The 12,888-nt window shown below is 38.2% G+C and overlaps 1 protein-coding gene across 19 annotated transcripts in view; it reads left to right on the top strand.

Moving 5' to 3' along the window:
* OPA1 (OPA1 mitochondrial dynamin like GTPase) overlaps positions 1-12,888 on the top strand; it is a 98,454-nt gene that overhangs the window by 30,052 nt on the left and 55,514 nt on the right. For all 19 annotated transcript variants that reach the window (XR_016232470.1, XR_016232469.1, XR_016232467.1 and 16 more), the window contains 9 exons: positions 1,023-1,109; positions 2,156-2,269; positions 8,318-8,398; positions 8,510-8,584; positions 9,256-9,327; positions 9,415-9,514; positions 9,853-9,983; positions 11,652-11,724; positions 11,824-11,896. Coding sequence is in view for 13 of the 19 variants with exons in the window: in XM_089330834.1 (XP_089186960.1) it covers positions 1,023-1,109; positions 2,156-2,269; positions 8,318-8,398; positions 8,510-8,584; positions 9,256-9,327; positions 9,415-9,514; positions 9,853-9,983; positions 11,652-11,724; positions 11,824-11,896 (806 nt within the window). In the remaining 6 variants the exon portion in view is untranslated. The remainder of the gene's footprint in view (positions 1-1,022; positions 1,110-2,155; positions 2,270-8,317; positions 8,399-8,509; positions 8,585-9,255; positions 9,328-9,414; positions 9,515-9,852; positions 9,984-11,651; positions 11,725-11,823; positions 11,897-12,888) is intronic.

Genomic DNA, 12,888 nt, shown 5'->3' with positions numbered 1-12,888 from the left:
ATGGGGGTGATAGCTGCTTGCCATTTAATTATTTCCAGATGTTAAGAGATGAAAGGAATCTTGAGCCTTCATTTTTTTCTACCTTACCATTAGACTTTATCTTGAGGTCAGGCATTGTGGTGCAGTGGGTTAAGCTGCTACCTACAACATCAGCATCCTGTGTAAGAGTTCCCATTTGAGCCCCGATGCTCTGCTTCCCATCCTGCTAGTTCCCTGGGAAGGCAGCAGAAGATGGCCCAAGTACTTGGATCACAGCCACCCCCATTGGAGAACTGAATGGAACTGCAGGCTCCTGGTTTTGGCCTGGCCCCAGCATTAGCTGTTGTGACTGTTTGGAGAATGAACCAGCAGATGGAAGATCTCTCTCTGTGTCTCCGCCTTTTCTCTTTTCACATAAATAAAATAAAATAAAAAACAAAAAAAATATACAAAAAAACCCTCATCTTGAATTAGTAAATGCTTAATGGTTACCATTTTTTTCCTGGCCCATTTATGTCCTCATTTATTCACTCATTCATCAGATACTTACTTGAAGATTGGTCTGTGTAAGGCACCATATTCAATCCTGGTTCTACAGAAAGAAGCGATATAGAATCTGCCCTGAAGCTTTCAAATTTCAGCCCTGCCCATTGGTCAGAGGACAGTTAACCACTCTTTCTGGTTTAGCAGTCTTCCTCATGATCATTTATCCTCTCTGTCCTTTTTCCTCTGACTGTCATGTGCACACATGCATGCACACACACACACACACACAGCAAATTTAGTGTAGAATAATTTCCTTCTCAGTTGACTCTTTATATGATTTTTTGGGTGTTAGCAGTCTCCCAATGTTGGCATTTAGTATTAAATAATGACATTTATTATTAAATAATGACTTCCCTCATTAACCATTTAATTAGAAGGTTAAGAAATTAATGAATTGTATTAATTAGTATATCTCTGAATAAAATCACTAAATAAAAAATGGAACTCTAACCTATACCATTTTAGCTTTATATTATTAATATTTTAAATGTTTACAGAAATCTTTGATTGACATGTATTCTGAAGTTCTTGATGTTCTCTCTGATTATGATGCCAGTTATAATACACAAGATCATCTGCCACGGGTAAGTGCAAAAAGTAACAGTGAACTTGCCCATTAGCAATAAAGCACTGTAGCATCTCAAAAACCACACACACATACAGATGTTTTCATATATTTGTATTTATATTTGTGTTAATACTTATATATACACAGACATACGCACATAGACGTAGAATTTTTAATCGACATAATCTTATTTGTGTGTTCCAGGTGTTGTCTGAAGCACTGAATATTATTTGGCTTTTTATTGTGGTCCATATAAATAAAGTATATTTTTGTTTTAGTTATGTCTTACGAAGGAAAACTATCAGATAATTAACATTATATATTCATAATATTTATAATGTTAAAATGTTTTAATAGAGGATTAAATTAGGCATATGTGTGAAATTTAACCCAATAGCATTAAAAATGTTTTTATAAAGTCTAAACTAGCTATGAAAAGCTTTCTGTAAAGTTAGTAATCTGGTTTTAGAAATAGTGGTTTTGATTAGCACAAATTTTTGAATTTGGCTATAGATAGTGCATACAATTAATATTTTGCTGTTTGTATCTTCAGTATGTATACATGTGTCAACCATCATTTTCTGTGGATTTTTAAAACATTTTTGCAATAAAATGGATGCAATTGGAGACCCTTACACATAGTGAAATAAGCCAGTCCCAAAAAGACATGTCATGTTTGTCCTGATTTGTGGCGACTTACATATAGAATATTTTTTAAAATGTAATATATATGAGTGAAATTGACATTTTGAGATTTGTGTATTGTTTAAAGCCTTTGTCTATACTCCTGAAGAAAAGTGATTTTCCTACTTAACTACTTGTTGAATTCTTTATTTAGTAAAGGGTTAAGCTTGTGATTATAAAATAAATTGAAAGTATATCATTGCAAAATTAACAGAAAAGTAAGAAAGGAAGGGGGGGATAGAAGCAAGGGAGGGAAAGAGGGTACGGTGAGAAGTATCATTATGTTCTTAAAAAAGACTCTCAGCAGCATTCCGAATCTATTTAAATTTAATTTGGTATCAGAAGAATATGAATAAATGTTATTTGTTTTCTGGTAAGGTTGTTGTGGTTGGAGATCAGAGTGCTGGGAAAACTAGTGTGTTGGAAATGATTGCTCAAGCACGAATTTTCCCAAGAGGATCTGGGGAGATGATGACACGTTCTCCAGTCAAGGTAGGAAAATGAAAAAGTTCCTCAAAATAACTGCTTCAGGGAGGTCTGTTCATTTTGTTGAAGTGGAGACTGTTGACTAAATAAAAATGTTTTTACAACATTTAGAATTATTCTTGTATAGAAATTAGTAGGAGGTGTAGCCGTGAGTCCAGAGTTGCAGGAGTTGAGTGAGTAGGTGAGAATAGTAGAAAAAATGTTGGGCACAGTAGGAAACAGGTTGTACTGAACTGTGATAAGGCCTTTGGATTTTATTTTGAGCAAGGTAGTTGAGGGCCTGAGAACGAGAATGAGAATACTGGAAGTAGAATCAGAGCATATAGATAATTTTCTAGTTTTATTGTAAAATAGAGCAGAAGACTGAAGTAGTAGTAGTTGAAAGATTTTGTATTAAGGCAACATTTTAAAAGATAAATGCTGCTGCTGATGTCATAGTAAAGGAAAAAGCTGGTGCAAGAGAGAGGGAATAGTGCAAGAGCAAAGTTGCTGAGGTGAAGGAGGCTCTTAGTCTTTGTATTGGTTGTTCATAAAAACACAGTTCATCCATGGTCACAGGAAGAAAATATGCGCATGGTGTTAGACAGATATTTATTGGGCACATGGTATGTGTCAATACTCTGAGGAGCTGGTGCTGTGGGGTAGCAGGTTAAAGAAGGGGCCATTAAAGAAGGAGGTACCTTTCTCTGAAGGGAGGAGAGAACTTCCACTTTGATTATAGCCTTGTCTAAATAATGTTGGAGTTCGTTGACTCAGGTGGCATGTACCAATGCCATCTCACTAGTCCAAGTGATCAATTTCAGTTCACAATTGATCACACTGATAGGTCTAAGAGTCAAAGAGATCACACAAACAAGTCTAGTGTCTGCTAATACTAACTGATAGAATCAAAAAGGGAGAGAACGATCCAACATGGGAAGCGGGATACACAGTAGACTCATAGAATGGCAGATGTCCTAAACAGCACTCTGGCCTCAGAATCAGCCCTTAAGGCATTCGGATATGGCTGAAGAGCCCATGAGAGTATTTTAGGCATGGAAAGCCAAGACACCCTGGAAAAAAAAAAAAGGAAAACCTAAATGGAAGATCTCTGCGAGTGAGATCCCAGTGGAAAGAACGGGACCATCAAAGAAGGAGGTACCTTTCTCTGAAGGGAGGAGAGAACTTCCACTTTGACTATGACCCTGTCAGAATAAGATCGAAGACGGCGAACTCAAAAGGCTTCCATAGCCTTGGCAGCTCATGACTAGAGCCTAGGGAGATTACTGACGCCTTAAACAAGAGTATCAAATTGTTAAGTCAACAATAGGAGTCACTGTGCACTTACTTCTCATGTGGGATCTGTCCTTAGTGTGTTGTCCAATGTGAAGTAATGCTATAACTAGTACTGAAACAGTATTTTACACTTTGTGTTTCTGTGTGGGTGCAAACTGATGAAATCTTTACTTAATATATACTGAATTGATCTTCTGTATATAAAGAGAATTGAAAATGAATCTTGATGTGAATGGAATGGGAGAGGGAGCAGGAGATGGGAGGGGTGTGAGTGGGAGGGAAATTATGGGGGGGAGCCATTGTAATCCATTAACTGTACTTTGAAAATTTATATTTACTAAATAAAAAATAAATAAAAAACAAAAAAAGCACTCTTAGAGGCAGTGTGCTGATAAACCAAGAAAAGTTCCTTGTCATAATGAATGCAGTATACATTCTTTTCGAGGGAGACAGGTGATAAATAAACTTAATAAATAACTAGACTATATAGTATGGTTTTTTAAAAAATTTTTTTTTTTTTTGACAGGCAGAGTGGACAGTGAGAGAGAGAGAGAGACAGAGAGAAAGGTCTTCCTTTTGCCGTTGGTTCACCCTCCAGTGGCCGCCGCAGCCGGCACGCTGCAGCCAGTGCACCGCGCTGATCCGATGGCAGGAGCCAGGTGCTTCTCCTGGTCTCCCATGGGGTGCAGAGCCCAAGCACTTGGGCCATCCTCCACTGCACTCCCTGGCCACAGCAAAGAGCTGGCCTGGAAGAGGGGCAACCGGGACAGAATCCGGCTCCCCGACCGGGACTAGAACCCGGTGTGCTGGCGCCGCAAGGCAGAGGATTAGCCTAGTGAGCCACGGCGCCGGCCTGTATAGTATGTTAAAAGGTCATATTGTTGTACAAAAAAAAGAAAAGGTAGAACCAAGCAAGCGGAATGGGAATGCTAGGATGTTGGTAGGATACATTGATAAGATGGCATTTGAACCCAGATTTAGAAAGCAAAGGAGATAGTCATGTTGCTATATAGTGCAAGAATGTTTCAAGCAAAGAATAACTAATGCAAAGCCCCTGGAAGGATTAGGTACTTTCCGTTTTTAAGGAACAAAAAATAGGCAGAATGGCTAAACCAGAGAGGACGCTAGTAGGTGATAAGATCAGAGGGATGATAAAGAGCAGAGAGAAGCAGCAGATCATTAGAGCCTTGTAGGCAATTGTATTGATTTTGGTTTTTTATTTTTAGTAAAATGGGGAGCCAGTGCAGAATTTTGAGCAGAGTAACATCAATTTCTAAAAGGTTCTGGCTGGGTCCAGTGCTGTAGGGTAGCAGGTAGAGCTGCCACCTCTGGCACAAGCATCCCATATGGGCACTGGCTCAAGTCCCAGCTGCTCCATTTCCAATCCATCTCCCTGTTAATGCACCTTGGAAAGCAATGAGAGATGGCCCAAGTGCTTGGGCCCCTGTACCATGTGGGAGACCCAAAGGAGGTTCCTGACTCCTGGCTCCGGCTGTTGGGTAGTGTCCCTCTCTCTCTGTCTCTGTTTCTGTCTCTCTCTCTCTCTCTTTGTAACTTTGCATTTCAACTAACTAAATAAATCTTTTTAAAAAATAAATAGGTAAAAAGTAAGGTTCTGGTGCTGTGTTGCAAATAGGTGTTGACAAGATAGGTAGTACCAGGGAGACCAGTTAGAAGAAAATTAAAGTATCTGAATGATGCTTAAAGCAGTGAAGTTGGTAAGAAATGGTTTGATATGAATCTATTTTGAGAACAGAATCAAAATGATTTCTTGACAAAGTTAGTGTGTGTCAGTCTTCAAGGCCTGAACATATTGAAAGATGTGGTTTGCAAGGGAAGCCAGTGAGTAGACCAGGTTTGGAGAAGATGAAAAGTTCAGTGTTGGACTAGCTGTGAAGCACTAGCAAATGAGTGGTTGGGATACAACCTTGGAGAGAGGATTGTGCTAGTGATATAAATTTTAGAAGTCATAATCTGTTATTTTAAGGTAGTATTTAAAGCCATGATCTTACTAGTTACAATCTCCAAGGGAATGAGCAGAGATAGAAAAGACACAAGACCAAAAATTTCACCCTGAGCCTGAAGTGGTTGAGGAAGAGGAAACAACAAAGGAGTATATAAAACTGAAGCCAGTGCAGGTGGAGGAAAGCAGAGTAGTGCAGTATACAAGTCAGGTAAGGAAAGTATCGAGGAGGGAGTCATCCGTGAGGTCAAATGCTGCTGATAGGTCCATGATGATGAAGACTGAGAATCCTCATTGAATTTACCCATGGAGGCAAGTATGTAGACTGTGTGGAAGCTTCCTTCTACTTCCTTATTGTAATAAGAAGTGATATTACCAGCCATTAAACAAAGAGAGGAGAGGGGATTGAATACTGAGGCAGAAGTAATGAAGTCTTTTTCTAAGAGATTTTAGTGATACTACTCAGAATGAATCCTAAAGAAGGAAGTCAAAGAATATTAGGGTTGCTGGGTTGAACTGAAGTCCCTAGTAAATTCTATGGAAATAAGTTTAAAGTGAATCTGTATTTTTTTCTTTCTTTCATGTTCAACAAGTAGAGACATATAAAGGGTAATTGGAGAATTGAAAAATTGAAATCATTAAGAATTACGGTCAGAATCATGGTAGAATTGAAACAGTAAGGTTGATGCTAAAATCTTCAAGAAATAAGTCTGTATGTAACTGCAGCTGGTGTGCTTCATCCAGAGTCTACTTTTTGGGATATGGCTATGTATTAGATCATGTTGTATGATACTAGTTCCTTTTTCGTAGCTTGATGGCATTGTTAATGTACCAGACGTCATATCCATTTTACTATTCAGGTGAACTTGAGAAATTCTACCTTAGACCCCGTAACATGCTCACTAATCAATTGTATAGACATTGGCCACCTACCTTTCTCAATGTTACTAGCACCTGAATTAAAGTGGCTGTAGTGGTTATTTCCTATAGACTAAGGAATTAACTTTGTTCTGGTGGGCAGATAGAGTATGAACAGGTTTGCTTGAATCAGGGCTGGTCTTTCTCCAGGTTGCCATTAGCTCTAAAGTATTGTATTAGCCAGGGTTCTCCAGAAATAGAACCAGTAGACTATATATGTATATATGGGCTTTAATAGGTTGCCTTAAATGATCACAGAAGCTGAAAAGTTCCACAGTGGCTGTCTACAAAGTGAAAAGCCAGAGAGGCTAGTAGCAGTTTAGTACGAGAAACCAGAAATCTCAGAATGAGAGAGACCAATGATGCAGCTTGAGGCATCTGAGGGTGATGGCCTCACACTCCCCCACACTGCTGAGGGCCACTGGTATGAGTCCCACAGCCCAGAAGACACAGAACTCAGAGTTTGATGTTTAAAAGCTGCAGCAGCAGCAGCAGCAGCAGCAGAAAACCCATCTACTTGGGAAGGAAGAGGTAGAACAATAGACCCTGAGTTTACCCCCTGTGCTTTTTCTATTCTATCTAGGCCCTTGATCTATCCCCTGGTACCTCCTCATATTCAAGGCAGGTCTCCCCCTTCTGAGTTCACTGACCCAACTGCTAGTCTTCTCTGGAAACAGCTTCACAAACACACCCAAAATAATGCTTTACCAATTCCTATGCGTTCTTTAATCTGATCAAGCCAAAACTCAAAATGAACCATCAGGTGTGTTTACTAGGGCTTTTCTTTGACAGACCCTAGACTCCAAATGTTTGTTTGCCCGGAACAGTGAAATTGCCAAAATCTTGACTTAGTATTTTATACTTTTTTGGCAACTTGGTTTCTTAATATGCAAGTGCCTCGAAGGAGGTTGTACACAGGATGTGGGCAGGACTTACTTTTTGTAGGTTCATTTTTACAGTCCATTTTTTGCTAGAATCTAGTCAGTTTTAAGTCATGGCTGCTTGATAATCCAGAATTTTGATTTTGTCTGTTTAACCCAATGGAACCTCTGCAGAGCTTAAGCTTTCCTCTTTGGCCTCTGCCCTGCGCCACAAATCAGCAAGTGATAAAATGTAGCTGCAGGAAAATCCCCCACCGCCCAAATCCTTTGGTATTCTGGACCTTGAGACCAGTCTGCTATGGTGGCTTTCAAACAACTATTTTTCATTTTTTTTTCCTGTTCTGTTTAGCTAATATTTTACTGTATAATTATAGGCAATCTTGAAAAGTTAAAAAATGTGAAGTTTAAAAGGTCTTATGAAACCACTGACTGTTAATTATGTTATAAAATGTTATGGCACTCCTCCTTGGGTGAAGCCTACCTTGGCTCCCTTGTAGTCAGCACCATTCTCTTCTGCAGCACCCTTGTTGCTACACTGTTACCTTGTCTGAACTCTAAACAGGGACTGTCATCTTTGTCTCCCCATGTACAACACCTGACACATAGGTCATACATATGGAAAAAATTGTCCTTTACCTGAATTTTCCCTGAAGTTAAGCACAAGTTTCTCTTGAAGTTCCTCAGGTTTCAGGATGATGATTTTATGCTTATTGTTCTATATAATGTTGACTGGGGGAAAAGAAAGGGCAACAGCACTTTAAGTCAGAAAAGATAGAGTGACCAGCAGTCTTTTGGAGAAATCCCAACACATGTGACATATGCATGAACAACACAGGTAACAAAATTATTATGTCCTCAGAATGGCCCTGTTGCAGCTCCAGGGCTGCTCCTGAGTGTAGTGTGAAGGGACTCCTGAATTTGTGTAGTGCTGTGGCTTTTTCTGGCTGTATCAGTGCTGGGGGAAACTAATCCTAACTGCAAATGCACCACTATGTCTCAGTTTTCTGTTTATTTCAGGTAACTCTGAGTGAAGGTCCTCATCATGTGGCCTTGTTTAAAGACAGTTCTAGGGAGTTTGATCTTACCAAAGAAGAAGATGTAAGTAACAGTCTTCTAAAGTTCTTGTATGTCGCTTTGTAACCCTTATCACCATAAGTAAATTAATTGGACTTTTTGTGAACTAAGATTTTGTTATTTTCCCATTAATAGCTTGCAGCATTAAGACATGAAATAGAACTCCGAATGAGGAAAAATGTGAAAGAAGGTTGTACTGTTAGCCCTGAGGTAATTATTGCAATTCATTTCAATAGTTTTTTTTTTTGTTTTTTTTTTTTTTTTGACAGGCAGAGTGGACAGTGAGAGAGACAGAGAAAGGTCTTCCTTTGCCGTTGGTTCACCCTCCAATGGCCGCCGCAGCCAGCGCACTGCGGCCGGCGCAATATGCTGATCCGATGGCAGGAGCCAGGTACTTATCCTGGTCTCCCATGGGGTGCAGGGCCCAAGCACTTGGGCCATCCTCCACTGCACTCCCTGGCCACAACAGAGTGCTGGCTTGGAAGAGGGGCAACCAGGACAGAATCCGGCTCCCCAACCGGGACTAGAACCCTGTGTGCCGGCGCCGCAAAGCGGAGGATTAGCCTAGTGAGCCGCGGCGCCGGCCTCAATAGTGTTTTTTGAAAATTCAATGTTTATGGCTTCAAATAAATCACAGTATTAGTATTGATGTTTTGATTACATCTGTTCCAAGATACACAGATTCTTTTACAGTATTTTAAGTAATGTTATTCTTTTGTGGATAATTTTATAGACATTTAGGATTAGAAAAAGAATAAATTTTTTCTGAGTATCATACCTGAATGGATGAGATGCAGATTTTCAGAATATGTAACACCAAATAATTCTTAATATGCTCCTCCACTCATCAAAATTAATACTTTTTTCCCCTCCTGAATTAGACTATCTCCTTAAATGTAAAAGGCCCTGGACTACAGAGGATGGTGCTTGTTGACTTACCAGGTGTAATTAGTGTAAGTATATTTAAAAAACAAACATGTATTTTATTTTATCCCTATTGTATAAAACATTTTTAATGACATTTGTAATCTTTCTTCAAGACTGTTACATCAGGCATGGCTCCTGACACAAAGGAAACTATTTTCAGTATCAGCAAAGCTTATATGCAGAATCCTAATGCCATCATACTCTGTATTCAAGGTAAATCATGTCAAATGATTTTTATTACACTACATTGATTCCTTCTCTACCAGTCTAAGCTTTGCTGTAAATAATTGCCTTATAAAATGACTCAAGATAAATACATTTTTGCTTTCTCTTGTTCATTTTATTAGTAAATAGAAGTGAAGTTAGGAGTATTTTGATAAATATCACTGTAGGCAGTGAATTTTTATTGCCTAGAGTTTCTTTTCATAAATAAGGTAAATGTATTAAGATAATTTTTCTTGCTATAATGTAAACACAAGAGTGTAGTTTGTGCTAAGCTTTAAAATCCACTTTGCAATTATTACAGTCTCATTTTTCAATTTTTTTCCCAGATGGATCTGTGGATGCTGAACGTAGTATTGTTACAGACCTGGTTAGTCAAATGGATCCTCATGGAAGAAGAACTATATTTGTTTTGACCAAAGTAGACCTGGCAGAGAAAAATGTGACTAGTCCAAGCAGGGTAAGGACAGATTCTTTATTGTGAAAACGGAGTCTTTGTACAAGCTCTGGCTGTGACAGGGGTTGGTTATTTAAAAAACAACTACAACAAAACACATTGTGAAATACTCTATCAGAGAGTAATAATGAGATTTTTTTTTGGTTCCCATTAAAAATAAAGTATTAGAAAATTATAAGTTACTTAAGTGGAATTGGGGTGATGTAAACAAAATTATAGTTAATTTGCCTCAGAAATATTTACTGCTAATGTTTACCCTAATTCAGGTCTTTTTATATGCTGACATATAGTCATTAACTTCATTTCTCATTTCTTTTTTTAAGTTGATGCCCATACCTTCCCTAACGCATCAAGGACTGCATCAGATTTTTATAGAAAAAGCACGGGGTTGAGAGTCAGACCACAGTATTCTTAATCCATGTGCTGCCATTAACCAGCTCCATGGCTTCTAAATCCAATCAGTGCAGAATCCCATGCATTAGTCTGCTTAATTAGACTAGATCTGAGGTCATTTTCATTTCTGAAATGGTGTGAATTCTATACATACTGTTCAGTGTCCCTTACCTTTGGAAAATTTATTTTTAGAATTATTTCACAGAAATCTCTAATAATTTTTCTTCTCTTCTTTTATTTCAAGGTAACATTGTGACCAAGTCTTAATTAGGGTGAAATTCTTAACTTAAGACATGCCCTCTACTTAAGTACATAAAGTGAGAATTTACAGCACAGAATCTGTAACCAGATTGCTTAAGTTTTGAATCCTGACACTACCACTTGCTAGCTATGTAACTTTGGGTGTGTCCTGTAACTTTTCTGTCCTTTATACTTCCTCAGCTAATGGAAATGAAGATATTAGTGAAACAAATTTACTATCATAGCTTATGAATATTTAATCAGTTAAATATATAGTAGTTGGAATAATATTTGGCACGAAAGCATTCATATATGTGATGCTTGTCATCTGTTACATATATCATTGCTCCCCATAGAATAAAAACTTGGATATTCTCTCAGAATTTCTCTCCTTCTCACCTTGAATTTTTCTGGAACTATGCCTTTGAAAGACCAGTCCTTGAGTCAGTGATTCTCTAGAAGAACTATAAGATTTAGGATGTAGCCACACTTAGAACCATAATTTATTAACAACATGAAAGGCAAAAATCACAAAAAGGAAAAGGTGCTTGGAATGAAGTCTGGAGGAAATCAGGTTCAGATTTTCAAGAGTCCTCTCCCAATAGAGTCACAAAGAGCACACTTACTCCCTCCAGCAAAAACTTGCCTACAATGGCAGGGCTGGGCTGAGCTGGGCTGGGCTGCAGCTGAGAGCTGGAAACTCAATCCAAGTATCCCACATGGGTGGCAGGGACCCGATTACTTGAGCCACCTCTGCTGCCACCCAAGGTAGATATTGATTCCAGGTACTCTGATATATAGTGTGTATATTTTAACTGGCAACTCCACCACTAGCCTAAATGCCCATCCTGGTATATACGTTCTGGTAATGCATTTTTAGTACAGTAAAATTAAATGTATTTACACTTGTGTTTTTCCCTCCGATAACAATGGAAGTACTTTTTAAATACTTTATAGATTTTTTATTTAACAATAAATATACTTTTTAATATTATGTAAGCTACAACTCATATTTATTTTTCTCATTTTTTAAAATAGATTCAGCAAATAATTGAAGGAAAACTCTTCCCAATGAAAGCTCTAGGTTATTTTGCTGTTGTAACGGGAAAAGGTATGCAGTGGATAACTGTGATTTATTTTTATCCTTTGTTATTGTCAGATAGTAAAGATGAATCTTCTTGGTAAAAATTTGGCTGCCATTTTTCCCTAGGAAACAGCTCTGAAAGCATTGAAGCTATACGAGAATATGAAGAAGAATTTTTTCAGAATTCAAAACTCCTAAAGTAAGTGTCTTGTTAAAGATTTTACAGTATTGCTTAAATTGCACTATTTGTGTTTCCATTAAAAGTTCATGTTTTATAGCTGTTACTTTAACATCAAAAGTTTTGCCAAATAATTCTCTGCATCTGATAAGCAACTCTTGACAGAATTAGAAGTAGTGGATCATATGGTGTAATAGATGCTGGCATAGTAAACTTCCCCTTGGGATATGGCACTGAAAGTTAACATGGACACATTGTATGCCATTTTACTTATAAAGTAATATTTTTTAAATGGACATTTTTTAAGTTTGTGTGTGTGTTTCTCTTATAATATTAGGGAAAGTTGGAGTGTTGGTGCCAACAGGGTATCTTAGAATAGACATTGACAAACTTGACAAAAAAAATCAGATGACTAGAAAGCGAAAAGGAAGAGCTAAATAAATGGCAGTTAAATTATACTAAAACTTTGTATGTAGAGTTTCTGAAAATAGAAAAGTATGTCTGCCTCTGGGTGAGTATAGTAAATGAAAATAGCTTTTGGAAACATAGACTTGAGTATTGACCATTGGGAATGAACTGACAAGCATATAGAATGTGCTGTTCAATATGGCAACTAGTCCAGTGTGGTTATTAAAATTTAAATTAGTGAATATTCTAATTAAAAATTCAATTCCTCAGTCACATTAGCAATACATTTCAAGGGTTCAATAACACCATGTGTGAGGCCAGTGTTGTGGCACAGCAGGTTAAGCACCTCCTGCGAAGCCAGCATCCCATATGAGCAAGTGCTAGCTGTTCCACTTCCAGTCCAGCTCTCTGCTAATGGCCTGGGAAAAGCAGCAAAAGATTGCCCAAGTACTTGGGCCCCTGCACCCATGTGGGAGATCTAGAAGAACCTGCTGGCTCCTGGCTTCAGCTTGGCCCAGCCCTGGCCATTGTGGCCATTTGGGGAGTGAACCAACAGATGGCAGATCTTAATCTCTCTTTCTCTCTCTGTCTGTAACTCTGTCTTT

This window comes from Oryctolagus cuniculus, chromosome 4 (assembly GCF_051225735.1).
Source record: "Oryctolagus cuniculus isolate XC-2025 breed Fujian yellow rabbit chromosome 4, ASM5122573v1, whole genome shotgun sequence".
Taxonomy (NCBI): domain Eukaryota; kingdom Metazoa; phylum Chordata; class Mammalia; order Lagomorpha; family Leporidae; genus Oryctolagus; species Oryctolagus cuniculus.
The sequence above is the reverse complement of the archived record's forward strand: the minus strand, read 5'-3'. Positions and strand labels throughout refer to the sequence as shown.